The following is a 17,976-nucleotide window of genomic DNA, read 5'->3' on the forward strand; positions in this document are numbered from 1 at the left end:
ACAGGTATTTATATTGGATTTTTTCTTCTTATAGCACAAATAAAAAAGCAAAAAAGTTGGTTTATTTGGCGTTAGTAGTTCACAAGTGTGTTTCAATATAAATGTATAATGTTTTTTTTGTATTATAATTTCTGTTTTCATTTCCATATATATTTTATTTGCTATGCTTCATTTGTTTGTATCATTTAAGTTTAAAGTTTCACATAAATACTAAGTTGCAAATGGAGGGCAGGATTCATTTTCTTGTTTATTTGTTTTACGCTTAACATTAAATTGTAAAGAATGTTTGTTGTATGTATGTTCACTTATATGTTAGTATGTATGTAAGAAAAATGTTTTGGGTTTGATATTTTTAGAAAAGAACAACAAGTACAAGCAGTGAATAGTAGTCTTAATCGTTGGCAAACGCAAAAGATACCGACTGTCAAAATTTACAAAAAAAAGTAAAAATACAGCTGATTTTCACATCTACTTTCTTAAAATGTGCCATGGTTTATTCCATTGCACAATTATCACACCAGCAGTTCGAATATGAAATGTCAAATCCCTTTATTAAAAATTATTACTGCGGTAATTTCCCCAACAACATAAAAAAAATTACGATACCACACCTGTAGTGGAATTCTGTAACTCATTTTTTGAGTTACCGACAAATATCGGTAAAATTAAAATGCTAATAATTTCGTTAATTAACGAAAATTTTCGGTAATTTAACAACCAAAATAAAGCTGTTGCTAAATCCTACCGATAGCAACAGTGCTGTCAACTTTGATTGATAATTTTCATTCATAATTTTGCGTTTTAATGTTACCGATTTTTGTCGGTAACTCAAAAAATGAGTTACAGAATTCCACTACTGGGTACGTGATACAATAAGAAGGTAGCAGCAACTGCCGTTTTTGGTAAGATAAGATGACAAAATTTGACATAAATTCAATGCAATTGACACATTATGTTACTATCAGCTGGGCTGATAATGCTACCTTCTTATTGTATCATGCCTGGGTAATTGCATGGTTTATTCCCTATCGAAAAAGTCAATAGTAAATCACTACTGACATTGTCAATTGTCCAATTGTAAACAACTTCATGTATTTTCCTGTAGACATTTTGTATGAGCTAGGGCTGCATTCTTGTTCTATGAAAATTTGAAATGAAAAATATTTCCTTTATAATTTTTTTCATTTGACCGTTTTCTCCTTTATAAAAGTTTTCATTTCACATTTTCATAGAAACAGAATTGAGCCCCTGGTCATTTTTGAAAGTCCTTATTTGCATTGGAAAGAGTATGTCTGTAGTGAGTTACTAGTTGGTGAGGGAACATTGGAGGTAGTGAGTCAATAGTTCCTAAAAAGCCATATGAGAAATTTGTAAGACATTTTTACGCAATTTTGGATTATTTTAGTAAATTTTGAAGCTAACTAAAAAGGACAAGTCTACTGTCTACTTCATTGTATTTTTTATAAAAAAACAATATACAGAAAAAATACGTTATAATATATTTACACAAAAAATATGGTCAATATCATTTCATTGAAAAAAATACTTGTAGGAGTTTCGGTATTGTAAAACTTCCAAAAAATTTAATTGAACTTTTAGAATGGCATCAATAAATTTCAAAGCAAGATCAAGTACGATTTATATTGAATTTATAGGCTAGTAAGTCTCAATTTACATCAGACAAATTTATTTGCGACAATTCTCAGTTTGTTCGCGAGAAAGGTGAAGCTAATGGGACAACAGAGAATTGCCGAAAGAAAAGAGCTTAATGTAAATTGGGACTAAATTTCTAGCAAGCTGTTGAGTTTCCAGCTTCGACATTTTGACACAATATGAAGTAGGTGACAGAGAAAAATATAAATTGTTTACCTTTTATATTATTGCATGTTTTGAGTATATCAACAATATCATCTATTGATTATATCCAAAATATCTGGACATTGCAGCGTACGTATTGCCTGACTTTTTTTGTTTTGTTGTCAGCTATGTTTAGCCATATTGGGTAAAATCTGACTTTTTATTTCCATGCCAAGACATCTCCTCAAACATACATATAAACATACAATTTGTTTAGTGTATATAGCTCAGCACAATGCAATATTTATATTGACACCTCTGTAAGATTTTTAAAACAGAATTAGTTGTGAAAATTTGGAAGAGACAGATATCTTTAGAAATGTCAAATCAAAATATTACATCGTTCTTAGATATTGAAGCATATTTTCGCTATAATTTCTAATAATATTTATTTTCTTTTTTTGTTATTTTTATTAAGGACACACACAAAAACATGTAGCTTTGAAATTATCATTATCATAAGTTGACTATAGGCTCTTTCATTAACAAATAAGTAAAAACAGTAATATTATTTATATTTTTTGTTCTTTTTTAGAATTAAGGATTTATAGAAATTGTTGGTTATAAATGTTTAAACATGACCATTACATACACCATATAATTAGTTTTTCTTTGATTTTTTTAAAAAGATTGCTTTTTTGTTTACAGACCGGTAATTATTGTTCGTTTAATTATTACAATAAAAAAATGAAACTCTCTATGAATCACGATTTGTATAGATTTTTGGCTTTGCTAATTTTGCAAATACAAATAATATGGAAAGAAGTCAAAAATGTAATCCTAGACTAAACATTAAAGCGACCAATACAACAAAATGTGGCTAGTTGAAGCAGCCAAATGAATGAATATTTCGCTTAGCTAAAGTATGTATATAAAGGCAAAGCAATAATGTATGTGTGTCTTATGTAAAGATTTACAATTTAAAATTGAAAGCTGTTCAAAAGTATATTTCTTTTTAACGCCGGCCCAATCAGTAATAACAATCTTGAGTACATACATACATACTTTTCCCACAACATCTCCGAAGGGAAAAGGGAGACGTCTGTCATATCAATGACATGGGACCTACTTTCTATGGCCGAGTCCGAACGGCTTGTCTTACGACATCATTTGTAGAGAAGTTTTTCATGGCTGAAATACTCAGGAAATGTCGCCAACATTACACTGAGGGAATTTGTCACAGCCGAAAATGTTGACTTTCTGGTCAGGGATTGAACCGCAGACTTTCTGAGTGCAATGCGGACGTGCTTACCACGACGGCACCACGGTGGCTCTCAACAATCTTCGTAAAACAATGCTGAGACATATCAAAAACAGTTTGAATATATTCCTCAAGTGGAAAAAGTGAAAATGTTTCAACATAAAATTTTGATAAGATATTGCACGTTTGAAAACTGAAATATGAGCACTCACTCCATATGGACTGAGATCCCATTTTGTCTGTTGCATCGTGTCTAATAATGCCACATTTTGCAAGGTCATTTTCATCAAAAAATTGATTTTTAATTAATTGCTTACTTCCTTTCTAAACGGATACATATAGTATTGTGCATATAACGTTTTTAAAATATACATACATATATAAAATTAAAGTGAGCTATCTATCACTGTGTAAAATATTTGAAATAAAGTTAAAGTAATGTTTATGTGTCGTGTTTAAACAACAAAAATTTGTTATGTTTGAAATAAATTGTTTGTTTTGGTTTTTGCAAATGAATGAGTGTCATTAAAAGGATGATTGAAAAGAAAAACAATTAACCTTGTGGTGAAGGTAAAATTCGTTGTTTTTGTTAAGACAGACAATGCATATTTGTTGGTGTTATTGTCTTTTAGTGGGTTGTTGTTGTTATGCTTTGACCATTTGGTTGAACTTGACTATTGTTAGAATTAATGTTAATTGTTGTTGGTGTTGTAGTTGAGGCGGCATTGCTATTATCGCCGCTAACCACTGCACTTCCTGAAACGGCAGCAGCAACAGCAGGAGCAGATGTATTTTGATTTGTTTGCATTTGAGTCTGTTGTTGCTGTTGCTGTCGTGTTTGTTGATCTGGATTATCAAAATAATCTGAAGCATTGCCTCGGCATATTGGACAGGTTCGATTCGACTGCAAAACGTACGAAAGAAGAATATATATTGTACTTCGAAATAAGACATAAAACTGCATTGTTATACATACCCGCAACCATTTGTCGACACATTTGGCATGAAATTCGTGTGAACAGGGCAAAACACGTAATATTTGCCGCACTTCAAAATCGCACATGCAAACAACGCATGATGTTTGATCACCTATATTGAGATAAAATTTATGTTTATTATAAGTTGCTTAAACAAGTAATGCCCTTTTTGGATTATTCCTACGCATGCATATCGAATTCATAAAGTTCATTTGAACTTAAATATCTCACGACCAAAAGTATGATACATCGCATTGTAAGAATATAGCGCAGTGTGATGTTTATCAAGTCGGTCGGGAGTCAAACGGGGACAATGGGGGAAAAGAATCTAACAAAAAATCCTTCCTCATTACTCACCATTATGGGTTTCTGGATTAAATTTATAGCTGGGAAGCTGATCAATTTCACTGCGTGCCAAACCACGTGGCTTCGCTTCGCCCAAACGTTCAGCCAAACTCAATAAAGCTTCGTAGTTTTCGGTTTCATTGGAATCGGACGAATTCAATTCGTGTTGATTATATGGTGACAACGGGAACATGGCACTACATAAGTTAACGGGAACAAATATGTATAATTATCATCGAAATGAATTACATTCATTCTATTGATGAATATACTTACAGGAAATTAAGTAAGAATCCAGGATTTATAATACCAGTTGTTTGAATTTGTACTGGTGTTGGTTGTGGACCCAAGGTCTGAGGTGGCAAGACATGCCGATGAGGGCCATGGGGATGATTTGCGGTCCAGAAACGTGTTATACGTCTGTGTGGAGGGAATGTTCGCCTCTGAAATTATTCAGTTTTTGTTATTAGTAAATCTATGATGTACCCTATTATGCAGGGGGGGCATGATTTAGAAAAACTTACTTCTGCTGATATAATAATTGGTTGTGGTTGAGCTGAAAGCTGCGAAACTTGGGCTGCAGCAGCTGCTGCTGCCGCTGCCATGGAATGTGAGTGATGAGCGGCTGCAGCCGCCGACATTGACGTTAAGTGTATGGATGTGGCCTGAAGTTGTGGCACTGTTGTAACACTTTGTGCATGATGGTGATGATGATGCACACCAGCCGGATCTAGTGATAAGCTGGCAACTGCAGCAGCAGCAGCATCCGACCTTTGCTGCTGTGTTAGGTGTGTCGTATTCTGATAATTGGCTGCAACTGTGGCTGCAGCCACCAGGGCTGATTGTTGTTGCTGCGCAACTGCGGCTGTCGCAGCCGCAAGTTGCTGCGGTGTTTGGGGGGCCACTTGCAAGGTACCAGTCGAAAACCCAGCGGCATTAGTGAATTGGGCATGCGGGTGTGAATTACAGGCGGGTTGTGTCGGAAATGGTTGCGGATATATACTATGGAGATGACATGGTGCCAAACGCGGCTGTTGGGGTGGGGGTGGCGGTTGGGCGGGATACGTTGTACAAATAGAAGCCCATACTGGCTCGGCATGACGCAGTGATAAACTCACGGGAACCTGATTGATATCAACCATTAATGGTGGTGGCGGTGGCAATGCTGTTGGACTCTGTGCTTGATTGTGTGGATGGGCAGGCGGTGGGGTGTGTATAAGAGCAAGGGAGGAAGCCGAATTGGTATTAACTACAGCTGCCGTATTTAAATCCCAGTGCGGACGTTGTTGCTGTTGTTGGTGCGGCATAAAGTGGGGATTTGAATGCCCATTTGAATGTTGTTGCTGTTGTTGCAAATGTTGCTGTGCTTGCTGCTGCTGTTGATGCTGATGTTGTTGCTGTTGTTGTTGTTGTTGCTGCTGCTGTTGATAATGATTCGGCTGATTCTGTTGATGGTACCCGCCACTGTTAAAATAACTTTGATTTTGTGAAATTGAACTGCTATTGTCCCTAAGACGTGGTCGTCTTATGGGTGGACTACCCTGCTGTAACTGGGGAAATAATACAACGATTAGGAACTATCTGGTGGAATAGTTTTGCATTCAAATGAAATACCTACCAACATTCGAGGCGAACGCCTTTGTTCCCATAGAGCCGGTGGCGACTGACTAGGCATTCTGCCCGATATACGCCTTCGTTTGCGTGACGGACTGTCCGATTTCAATAGATTCGAACCAGATAAACCTGAACTCGATGGCCCATCTAACAAGGAGCTAACTCCACCAGCACCTAAAGCCGATGCCGATGTTGATGGTCCATTATTGATGTACTGGTTTGTTTGGTTGTTATTGTTGTTGTAGTACTGTGAGGATCGATTGTACGAATTGTTATTGTTGCGATTATTGTTGTTGAGGGAAAAATTAGCATTGCCACTATTGTCAGTATTTTCCATACTTCTGGAATTGCTGCCACCCAATCCTGCATCATTGTGCTAAATCGACAAAACAAATCATAAATAAAGGGCTACAATTTGAATGTACTTTATCACTTACTGCATTGTTAATGTTTATGTTCCTATCACATAGACCTGTGTTAGATCCAACTCCATTAATGCCATTATAGCTACGACTGTGATTATTATTGTTATAACGATCACCATGCTGCTGTTGATGATAGTCAATATTACGATGAGGTACCATCATCATATTACCGCCAGTGGCTATGTTGGACCCATTAGCATTGTTGACGGAACCGCCTCCACCACCACCTCCACGTCGAAAATTGTAAAAATCGCCGTGAATATTTGTCCCTCCTCGACGATTATTTTGTTGATAACTTTGCCCATGGAATTGTTGTTGCAGTGGCAGGTTGTTAATTTGTTGTTGTTGATGATTATTGTTATTGTTGCTGAAATATTGGGAGAAAAGTAAAATAACTGTTCAATATAGTTAAGAAAAACTATGTATACATTGAACAAGTTTGGTCACTGATGGATGGTTGGATATTCAGTATGGATCACTGGAAAAGATCTAAAAAAGGCTAAACAATTGTTGAGTTTTCCCAAACAAAAAAACTGAACTAAATGATTTCATTTTGTGATGTGAGCCCGCTAGTCGCATGAAATGTTCAGTATTAGAAATTTGTTTATATTGTTTTGAAAAATATTGAAAGTTTTTAATTTCAGTAATAATTAAGACCACTCAGGAAATGCGTTTTCGCTAAACAGTACACTAAATAGGATGGGATACAATTGGTGGTTTAGGTAAGCAATGCAGCATAACTTTCTTTTTTTTTGTTTTATGATGGTCCATATCAATAAGTTCTTCTTACCCCAGGGAGTTCCACGTTTCAATGTTGTTACTATTACCGCTGTTGTCCTTATTGTACCAGGATGTACCTGTGTTGTTGTTGTTGCCATTACCATTGTTATTATTTCCAACGGAATTAATACCGTTATTCAAGCGATGATTGTTGTTGTGTTGCTGTTGTTGCTGCTGGTGCACTTGTTGCTGACCCTGGTACGAATGCGAATGATGATGTGGAGAAAATAGACTGCGCCCTCGATTATTACGAACAGATGGACCGTTACGAGAAAATGGTCGACGGGTCGTGCCCGTGTGGTTTGAATTGATCATGACAATAAGTACAAGTTACACCGATCAATCGATGATCCTCCGTCCTACAGCTCCGTCTATTATTTCTGGTGTTGCGTTTTAAGGTAGCTATTATCTGATCCGTAGAATGTCTGACTTAAAGGTCTCTCTTTCGAATCAATGGTTGATTGCTTGGATGGATGGATAGATGTCTGATGGTCCTTATTGTTGAGTTGGGGGAGTAGTAAAGTTTTTGTCTTTATTTTCGAAGAATCTATAACTGTAATTTCAATATAAAAACACACATAATATATATTTGATTTCATTGATTGAACTTATCGACGACGATGAGGATCATCATTGGTAGTGCATGCATACATCATATTAGATGTCATGTATGCACTTACATGTATATATATGTATGTAGGTGTTGTTTGTGTGTTTGTGTTTAAAACACTTATGGTTGGATGATATTGAAGGGTATGTATTTTTTGTAAGTTATATATATGACAAAACGTTTAATCTATGAAGGCAAATAAATGCAGTTGCAAATGTGAATATACATATAGTATTGGAGACGACAATAACCCTTGTCAACCCTTGAAAGCACTCTAATATACATCAGCCAGTAAAAAGAGCTGTACCACTCTCCCAAGTTGCACACATCATCCTCATCCAACATTCACTACGTTACGTGTATCAATTTTCATTGAAACTTAAACTTCTTACGAGTATTACGGGTGTGGTGGTAGTATATGTGTGTGTGTTGTGGTCATGCATTAATAAGGAACTTTGAAAGCAGATAGTACGAATTACATGATAATCGACAATGGAAATAAAGAAAAAGTTTGATTTTACAAAACATACTTACTTTACAGAATTACGCTTACGCTTTGGACTACTTTAATATATTTAATTATTATTTTTAGGAGGAGGAGGCGGAGGAGAGGAAGTGATTGGTATGTAGAAGATGTATGTGAGGTTATATAAATGAATGGGAACATTATCTACCTAGGCCCTAGGCATTCACATACTAACATATTTTCAAAATACTGTGTAAGTACATTGAAGGACAATTTTTAGGAATTCAAAGTCTCATGTTTACGCACCAAATGCGTTGATTCGAAAGCATTATTCGCTGTATGAAAGTTTTTGGTGCGATATTTGTTTTTCGTAGCATTATTCCAAAAATCGTTGTTTTCCGGGTATCACTTGGCACACATTTTTCTGGTATAAATATTTTTCGGATGTAATTCGAAACAATTATATAATAATTCATTCATCCATTTAAAAATGCAATTATTTGTAATACTAAATTCTCCATTTCAAATTATTAAGGGGTCGATCATCGATAACAATTATCGTTGAGTGGCGTTGCCAGTTGTCAAAATTGATTCACGTATGGCAACTCTCAACTGAAGTTGCGAATCTGAGTTGACGAAGCGGCTGTTTTTCAGCAACCACCAATTTTCAGTTGCAGTGAACATTTTCGAAGAAACAAGAAGTAAAATAGAAGGAAAAATAAACATTTTGTTAACAATTATTGATTCTTTGCATCATTAATTAATTTTGTGTATCAATATGGTGAAAATAACGACAAAGCAGCAGTTCGAAATATTAATTGATAAACTGAGTGAAAACCCAAACTTAGCCCGAGGAGTTCGGGAGTTTTGGTGAAACCAAAGCCACAGCGGATGAAGCGTGGAGGTCCATTTCGGACAGTTTAAACAGCCATGAACCTCCAACACGAACACCTGAAGAGTGACAGAGTCTGGATTCACTTCAAAGCAAAGTTGAAAAAGAAAATGCCTCAAAATAAACATCACTTCAATGACACTGGTGGTGGTCCATCACAATAAGTGAATTTATCGCCTTTGGAGCGGACAGCAGCAAATCTTTTGCAAATTAATTTGGTGACAAATTCAGATCATTCCACATGATCATCAGCTTACAGTGCAGATGGCAATTCCAATGGATTCGACTTGTCCCTCAAATTTCTTCTAATAGATGCAATGTCCTGTACATTTTCTTCATCACCAAAAAATAATTCCACCTAACTTATCATTTTTTGGGACAGCAAATAAAACTTGACGATCCGAAGATTCAATGGGCAGGTTATATTCCAATCTTGGGTTGTTTTCTAAATTTGCTCGAAAACTCAGCCAAAATATTAAAATATTGTCCAGAATACACAAAAGAGTTATCCAAAGCGCAATTATTTTCAAAATGTTTTGTTTTTTTTTTTTTTTGCGAATAGAGGTCACATGTTTGAAAAAAACACTGATCGATAACATGTTTATCGACCACCCAGTTGAGTTGACATTCATGGTACAACATTTCGTCTCAGTCGCGCAGACAACTGACAACGCAACTCAAGTTTAGTGGCAATACAAGATAGACCCATAAATTAAAAAATTATTCGTATTATTTCGCTTGTAATCCCAAAGGATTACAAAAGGAATTCTCGAATTACCTACATACACACAGAGTCAAAAGAAAGTTTACACTTAAGATTTTATTTTAAATTTATATTTCACTGATATGAGGATACAGGGCAATCATAAATGTTTCCCTCGGAATTTTCTGTACGGAAAATAATTTTAAATAGAGAAATTCTTTTAAAATCAATATTTAAATAGGTTGAAAACTTCTAGAATCATTTAATTATGGACATAAATTTTCAAAATTATAATTTTGTTTTGTTTAATATTTATTTTGAAAATTGTGAGAAATTCTGTTACAGGTTTTTGTGGGGTTTTTTCACACATAAACCACTATAACTTAGCCATTTGTTAACCGTTTTAAAACAATAATAGCTTATTTAAAATATATTATTCATCCCTTTAAAAGGAAGAAGGATCAAAAGAAATCCGATGTGGAAAAAATAAGATATACCCGTTTAAATTTGAAAATATAAGAAACCCAGATTTTCACTACTTTTACCGTTATAAAAAAATAAAACGAAGTGACCCAAACGAAATAAAGGCATTTTCGTTCTCCATGGATCCCAACACGGTGGAATTTGGCATCAGAACGCTTGAATATTTTTCTGGTCAACTTTTGTAGCACAGTGCCATTTATAGACATTTTCCGAAAAGTTTGCAACTTCTCAAGACCAAAAGTGACTGAAAAAGCTTTCCAATGCTTTTGTGATGAATTAGAGAGTTCTTAATTACTGTCTTGGCTACAATTTTTGTCTTAGTGTTGGCTCGAAAATCTCAACGGTTTGGCTGCTATATGCCAAGATGTCAAAAAACGTAGATAAAAAGCTTAAAGTCAAAATCGGGAGGCTCGATTTTCATCGTAGACATATGGTCCAGCAAACTTGTTTGCTCAGTTCAATCCCAGGAATCAGAAACGCGAAGGGCCTATTAAGGTTTTTTTCCTTCCACACAAATCGCCCCGGCCTAGTCAACATGTTATTCATAAATAAGTACGAACGCTTTAGATCCCTGTATGGATATAATTCACTAAATAACTAGATAAATTGCATTTATATTTTATATGTATCATATCCTTATATCAGTGAAATAATGAAATTTAAAATAAAATATTATGTGCAAACTTTCTTTTCACCCCGACTGTAATTCCAAAATTATTATAATTATTATTTTTTTTTAATTAAAATATGAAATAATAATAAATGCATAGAACATATTTAATATTTTAATTTCGAAAATCAAATATTCTTTCCGTTATTTTGGCTCCTCCCTGTTCATTTATAAGAGATGAGATTCGAATTACAACCGAAAAGGGTGTAGTATTTTAATCCTCAAAAAATAATATCCTCAATGTACACATGTCTGTATATGGCTGGCTTCCGCATTGTCAGTTGCTTTGTGTTGTTTAACCTTCGTCAAAATATTTCAGTTGCACACTCATACATTGTTCCTCGAAAATGCAACTAAATGCATCAGAAATAAAAATGATACATGTTTGCTTTTTACCTGCGGTAAAAATGCGTATTTTTTGACGTTTTGAACCACGTAGCTTTGCAGTTGTTGAGTACAAAGGCGTTAAGAAACATAATCAGCCCAATCCTGAATATCAACTCTCCGTGAGTTTTCTCACTCTCCCCTTTAATTGTCAACGACAGAAATGCAAAACTCACGGGGAGTTTACATTCATGATCGGGCTGAATACTTCGCAGATTTGCAGTCATTTGTAAAGCAACTGACGATACGGAAGTCAGCCATATGTATATTGTTAATGCTGGGTGGGTTGAATGAATCGTTATGAATATGAGATATTTTTCCTAAAGGATCATTTAAACGCAGGATTAGACTAGTGTAAACGTAGCTGCATTAAAACATTATAGTACATATGTAAATTATAAAATGTAATCGTCATGCACTGCAAGATATATTTACGTACTATATTAATAGGCATGAATAGACCTTGTGTGATAAATGTGCGTCAACGCTGAAAACTAAGTTGTTTGTCTTTCGAATGACAAATAACAGCTGTTATAAATTATCAAGGCTAGAGTGTCAAATAGTTATCAATATCGAGATTAATGGAATTTTGATTAGCAAATAAAGTGTGCAACCTGAGGCCAGGAGGAGATACGTTTCCTTCTATGCAGAAGAACAATTGTTATTTCTGATATAAGCTACGTTTAAAGTTTGTAGAACTCTCATCTAAAATGACGTTTTTGGTGACATCAATATGTTTATTTTGACGTGCAGGTATTAGGAATGGTAATGATATAATAACAACTTTTTCCTATGCAAATCCAAAAACACAGTATTGAAAATCACCAATACACAAAATGTAACTTCGAATTGAAATTGATACATAAATGTGGGAAAGGGGAGGAAATAGACGTTTGGTTGTGTAACTCAAGATTTAAATGTGAAAAGTTAGATAAACGCTAAGTAAAAGAAATATCATCTAAAAATGGATTCACAAAAATGGGATGGAATGAAAAATTATGATAATGAGACCAAAAGAATAATAGAACCGGAGACAGAACGAACGACAGACAGACACAAATACATAGAGAAAAGAGCATGAATAGAATGAAAACATAGGATATTTGTAGCAGTTTCACAGTAGTAGCGACATTCGTAATTAAAACAGAGAAAAGTAAAACAACCAAAAATTATGGTTTTTAAATTTATTTTTGCAAATTTTGTATATAAATATGTATTTTAGATTATATTTTAACCATAAACATTTCATCATTTGTTTGTTACATTAAGCTTAAATATTAAATGTATATACATACACAATGTATAGTAAGAGTAAGTATTAATGGTTGTTGTTGGTATAATGATAAGTATGTCAAAAAATACAAATTATTATTTTCACTAAATTATTATTATTATTAATTTTTTTTAAGGTTAGGTTTTTCATATGTTGGTTTGATATTTGTATTGTAATATTATTAATATTGTTTTGTATGGTATGTTATGTGTTTGGGTGTATGATGGGTGTGTTCTCTTATTTTTTATTTAATTATTTTGTTTTAAAAATTTCTTATTAATGTAAAGCCATTAAGTTAAGATGACAAAAACTCAGTGGGTTATTCTTGAAGGAATATAATAAAGCTACACAAAAATATAAATGGTGATGTGGTGTGTTTGGAAGGCTGGCGCTTGTAACATAATAATAATAATAATATAACAAAGACCCATTTTATTTTTTTATGTTTTTATTTGGTAGGTAATTTTGAAATATACACATACATGTCTATAATTAGTTATCTCTCAACTCCAACTACAATTACAATACATAGGTTCTACAAAATATGGCAATTAAGGATAGAATGCAAATAAAGTTACATACATATTACAATTATTAAAAAGAAATGCATTTTGTTTTGTATTTGCTTTTTTTTTTTTGCTTTATTATTAGAATGAATAAATTAATTTGGTGAAATTTGCTATATAACAATATTATTTAAAATTAGACTCAAACTTTTTTTTTGGTTAAAAAGAAAACATTTAGTACGTGTGCTTAGTATGTTGCCACCCTCTTAAATTTGGCTTAAAAGCAAAAGTTTTAAGGACCACGGCGGCTCACAGAACATGCCAGAGTCACGAGTCAGAAGTTAACAAAATGTTCTAGTGACGCCATGGCCCATAAGGGATAATCCTTTTTGAAAACATTTTATTTTTAAATAAACAAATAATAACAAAAAATAATATTGTCTAAATTTCCAGTCACTATTCATGGATATAAAAATCTCAGGCTCAAACAAGAACTTTATACTGAAAAGAAAACAATGAAAACAACAAACCTCATGCATTGTGAAAAGAAAAACATTTTAAATATCCAATCGAACAGAAGAAAGCAGAAATTTAAATCTTTAAATTCTTCTTGGTAATGTATATGGAATGGATATTACATTTACTGTAGTGGGATTCTCCAACTCATTTTTAGTAATATTGGTAATTTTCATTAAAAAATTTGCGTTTTAATATTAGCGGATTTTGGTGGTAACCAAAAAATAAGTTACAGAGAATTCCACTACTGTTCTGGTTTGATTCAGAACAGACTCCATAGACGTTTTGGAATCTGTTCCTAACATTTGAAACTTCCAATAAAAAATAGTTTTCACATTATTGGAATTTGCGAAATTATATCTATGTAATGTTTCTAATGGTTATTTTGTAAGCTTCCATTCTTGGATGTGAAGAAAATAAACGTTCTACTACCAATTTTGCTAAAAATACTAGCAACATACATAACCATATTTAAATGCCAAACCCACAGCATGGTACCCTACTGTATCATCACCAAATAATATCATCAGTCTAATGTATGTACATTTTTATATACTTATGTTGAAATGTACATTTTTGATTAACCACCAGTCTAATAGGGATACTTGGAAAAAAACATTTTTGAAAAATATGTTTTTGAAACTAAAGCCATAAAAATACAATATTTCAATGAAAATCCAAAAGGGCAATATCTCATACAATAAGTGCAGACCCATTTTATCAGCGTACGTAAAAATACTTTCAATAACATTTCCAATCGTTTTGTTTCGTATTTTCCATAGGAACAATACAAAAAGAAACATAACCCACGTTGGCCGAGCTCGCTGTTTTGTTTCGTTTTGTTTACATTCGTGAGTGCGAACAAAACGAAAAGTACTCAACTCCACAAGAGCAGATAGAAAACGGAATAGTACTAAACACATGTGAATAAATCAAAAACGTTTGGTGGTTGATAAAATTCACTGTGGTATGCTGATGCAATCTTATAGGGTTGTTAAGCAGTCACATAACGCACAGCAAACGTTTGCCAAAAATTCTTTTTATTTGGGTAACTCGGCAATGCATAGCCGAAGTACATTTCAGCAATCGTAGTTTTCATCTTTTTACATTGAAAAGTTTGTGGTTTTGTTTTGGTTGTGAGAATGAAACAATTCAGAGAAGCTGAAAAGTTTGTGGCATTGTGTGATTGGTACGGGAATCGTTTTGTTTGTTTTCGTTCATTGCATTTTATATTGAAGCTTAATCCCTGTAGGAAGCCTGTGACGACATGCCATCACTTTTTCTACTATTATGGCGACTTTCTCAACAATCTTTACAGGCAAAGTCAACAAAAAAGCCTGTAACTTTCGCGAATTCGTTGCAAATGACCCCATATTCTCTTGTCCGATAGGTTAAAAAAATATAAACATAAAATTCACGAGTTTATAAAGAAAAACCAAAAATTGCAATAGTGTCAAAAATCCTAATATGGTCCGAAATGGCGCGATTTGAGAACAAATTGGTCCAGAACGCTTTGATAATGATTTTAAATTAGATTACAAAAAAATAAAAAATTTAATGAAAAGCAAATATGTTGTTAAGACAGATAAAATTAAAAAATGCATTACAGAACTTCAATGCATTTGGTGCGGAAACTTTTTTCGCGGTAGAGAAAAATTGACACCGTATTTCATAATAGTTTTTCATGCTCTACACGGCTATGTGGTGGTATTTTTGATATTTGCAAAAAAGTGCAAAAAGTTATATCCCTAATGTATATGTTCCCTCATACATCCTCGAAGGAACCAGGGAGACTTCTCCCATATCAATGAAAGCACACCGATTCATATTAGGGGTTATCATGAATGAAATTTCCCCGTGAGTTTTGTCTTTCCGCCGTTGCAACTTAAGGGAGAAAGTGAAAAAAATCACGGGGAATTGCCGTTCATGATAACCCCCATTAGCTTAATGATATGGGACGTAGTTTTGTCGCCGTTGAAAATGTGATGTTGTATGTATATCCTGGAAGTACGGGCATTCATTTATACCCTACACCACACTGTGGTAGGGGGTATTATGTCTTTGTGCATTAGTTTGTAACATCCGGTTTGTAACATCCGACGATCCGGATTTCAACTGGGATCGGAAGTAATCAGTGATTACATATCACCACAGTTACACTTCGACAAGATTGATGTACGAATACCCCACAGGGAGGCCTGGACCCACAATTCCCCACCTCTACTCGGTATTGAGGTTTGTACCGACTGTTCCAAGATGGAAACGGGAACAGGAACAGGCGTCTACAGTGATACCCTCAATTTACGGCTCTCATACAGGTTGAACGAGCATTCTAGTGTCTTCCAGGCCGAAATATTTGCAGTTAAGAAAGCAGCAGAGCTGATATGCAATAAAAAAGGGGACATAACTGGACCGTGGACTATCTACGTGGATAGTCAGGCGGCCCTTAAATCACTTAAATCCCACTCAATCAAGTCTGCTGCGGTCTTGGACTGCAGGAAAGCTCTGGAAGACCTAAAATCAATCGTTACCTAATGCTGGGTCCCGGGTCACTGCAATATCGAAGGCAATGAGATAGCGGATGAGCTGGCACGTAGCAGATCGGAGTCAACCGAAATTGAAATCGACAACTCTATCAAGCCACCCTTGTGTCATTTCATGCGGCAGCTAGAACAAGTTTACCGGGACAAGGCTGGTCAGATTTGGAACAATGAACTTGGTTGCAAGGTATCAAAGGCAATATGGCCCAAACTATCTCAGCGAAGAACTATATCCCTTCTCTCCATGAAGAAATCCGATCTGAAATTAATGGTTGAAACAATCACAGGACACTGCAGGATAAGGTCTCTGACCTGCAGATGGGATAGAGACGACACTACCGACTACTGCAGATTATGCGAAGATGAAGAAGAGACCGAGACGATTGAGCACTTATTTTGTCGTTGTCCAGTGCTCACACCACAACATCTCCGACAACGTTCTGCCAAGTCGAGCCGACGAAACTGCTTCTTTTGGCCAAAGGTTTAAAATGGCTTCAACGAGAACCAACCAATGCGCCTTAGCGTGGCAAACTCTCCTCTCTCGCTCTTATATCTAAAACATCCTTTTCTATGACTTCTCTACCATTAATACTATTTTACTCCATCACCTTGTTTAACTCATTCTTTGATATCTATTCTTCTTTTCCATGTAATATACATTTCTTCTCTTTCAAACCCCCTACAGGATGGACACAATGGACCATAAGGTCTCAGAGTGAAGTGGCTGTCCAATATGACAGCTACGCGTTCTTTAACCTAACCTTGTAACATGCAAAAGGAAACGAAATAGACCCATAGTTCCTTTTCATAATCTGCATAGATTCACTTTCTGATTCGTTTTACGCATGTTCGTCCGTCTGTCCGTGTATTTTGTGTAAACAAAGAACAGGTCGCATTTATAATCCGGTTCGCATATAAATTGGGGATGTAACATTTTTTGTCCAAAGGACGCACCCTATTTATTTTGGTAAGATTCGGTACGGATTTGGATATAACTCCCGATTTAAGGTATTTGGTGCACCAAACACGCTATATCTGACCAATCATGATGAAATTTGGAATTTGTGACGGAATGTGGTGTAGAAATAAATGTGCCAAATTATATCGAAATCGGTTCAGATTTGGATATAGCAATCACGCTTTATCTGATCAATTTTTGTGAAATTTTGAATGTGAAGTAAATGCGCCAAATTGTATTGGAATCAGTATAGAACTGAATATAGTTCACATATATATATTACATATTCACATTTGTGTAGGGTATCATATAGTCGGCACCGCCCGACTTTGATCCTTTCCTTACCGTTTTGTTCTATAGAAATGATCTTCTGTCAGAATTATGGATTTAGACAAACACTAGAAATGTTCGCTTTTGCTTCAACTTTTTAACAATGACCTATCAAAAACAGAGTACCAACGACAAATGGAAAATATGTTCCTAGCAGTACAATAGTATTTTCTTAAAGTAAACATATTCTATGTCATATAGAACCAAAAAAATTTAAATAAACAAAACAAACAACAAAAGTTTGAGAGTATCTCAAAAAATCAATTAAATATTTGCTTTTTGTTTTACACGATATACATTTGCATACATATGCATATATCCATTTAAAGTAGATTTAAAAATTATTAATAATAATTGAGAAAGTCAGAATGGTGAGAAAAAAAGTGGGAAAGCAAATCGGTTAGATCAAAATATTCAATAATAACCTTTCGTATTAACTAATAAAA

The 17,976-nt window shown here is 34.5% G+C and overlaps 1 protein-coding gene across 7 annotated transcripts in view; it reads right to left on the minus strand.

Moving 5' to 3' along the window:
* Positions 1-2,244: 2,244 nt before the first annotated feature.
* mura (ring finger protein murashka) overlaps positions 2,245-17,976 on the minus strand; it is a 32,476-nt gene continuing 16,744 nt past the window's right edge. For 6 of the 7 annotated variants that reach the window (XM_073963092.1, XM_073963096.1, XM_073963095.1 and 3 more), the window contains exons 2-9: positions 7,210-7,752; positions 6,432-6,786; positions 5,999-6,370; positions 4,905-5,930; positions 4,657-4,823; positions 4,393-4,577; positions 4,035-4,147; positions 2,245-3,962 (exon numbers count right to left, since the gene is read on the minus strand). In XM_073963092.1, coding sequence (XP_073819193.1) covers positions 3,687-3,962; positions 4,035-4,147; positions 4,393-4,577; positions 4,657-4,823; positions 4,905-5,930; positions 5,999-6,370; positions 6,432-6,786; positions 7,210-7,514 — 2,799 coding nt within the window. In that variant the 5' untranslated portion in view covers positions 7,515-7,752 and the 3' untranslated portion in view covers positions 2,245-3,686. The remainder of the gene's footprint in view (positions 3,963-4,034; positions 4,148-4,392; positions 4,578-4,656; positions 4,824-4,904; positions 5,931-5,998; positions 6,371-6,431; positions 6,787-7,209; positions 7,753-17,976) is intronic. The other variant, XM_073963098.1, reaches the window with a different exon arrangement.

The sequence above is a fragment of the Musca autumnalis genome, unplaced genomic scaffold, assembly GCF_047663935.1.
Source record: "Musca autumnalis isolate F117 unplaced genomic scaffold, ASM4766393v1 scaffold_1, whole genome shotgun sequence".
NCBI lineage: Eukaryota > Metazoa > Arthropoda > Insecta > Diptera > Muscidae > Musca > Musca autumnalis.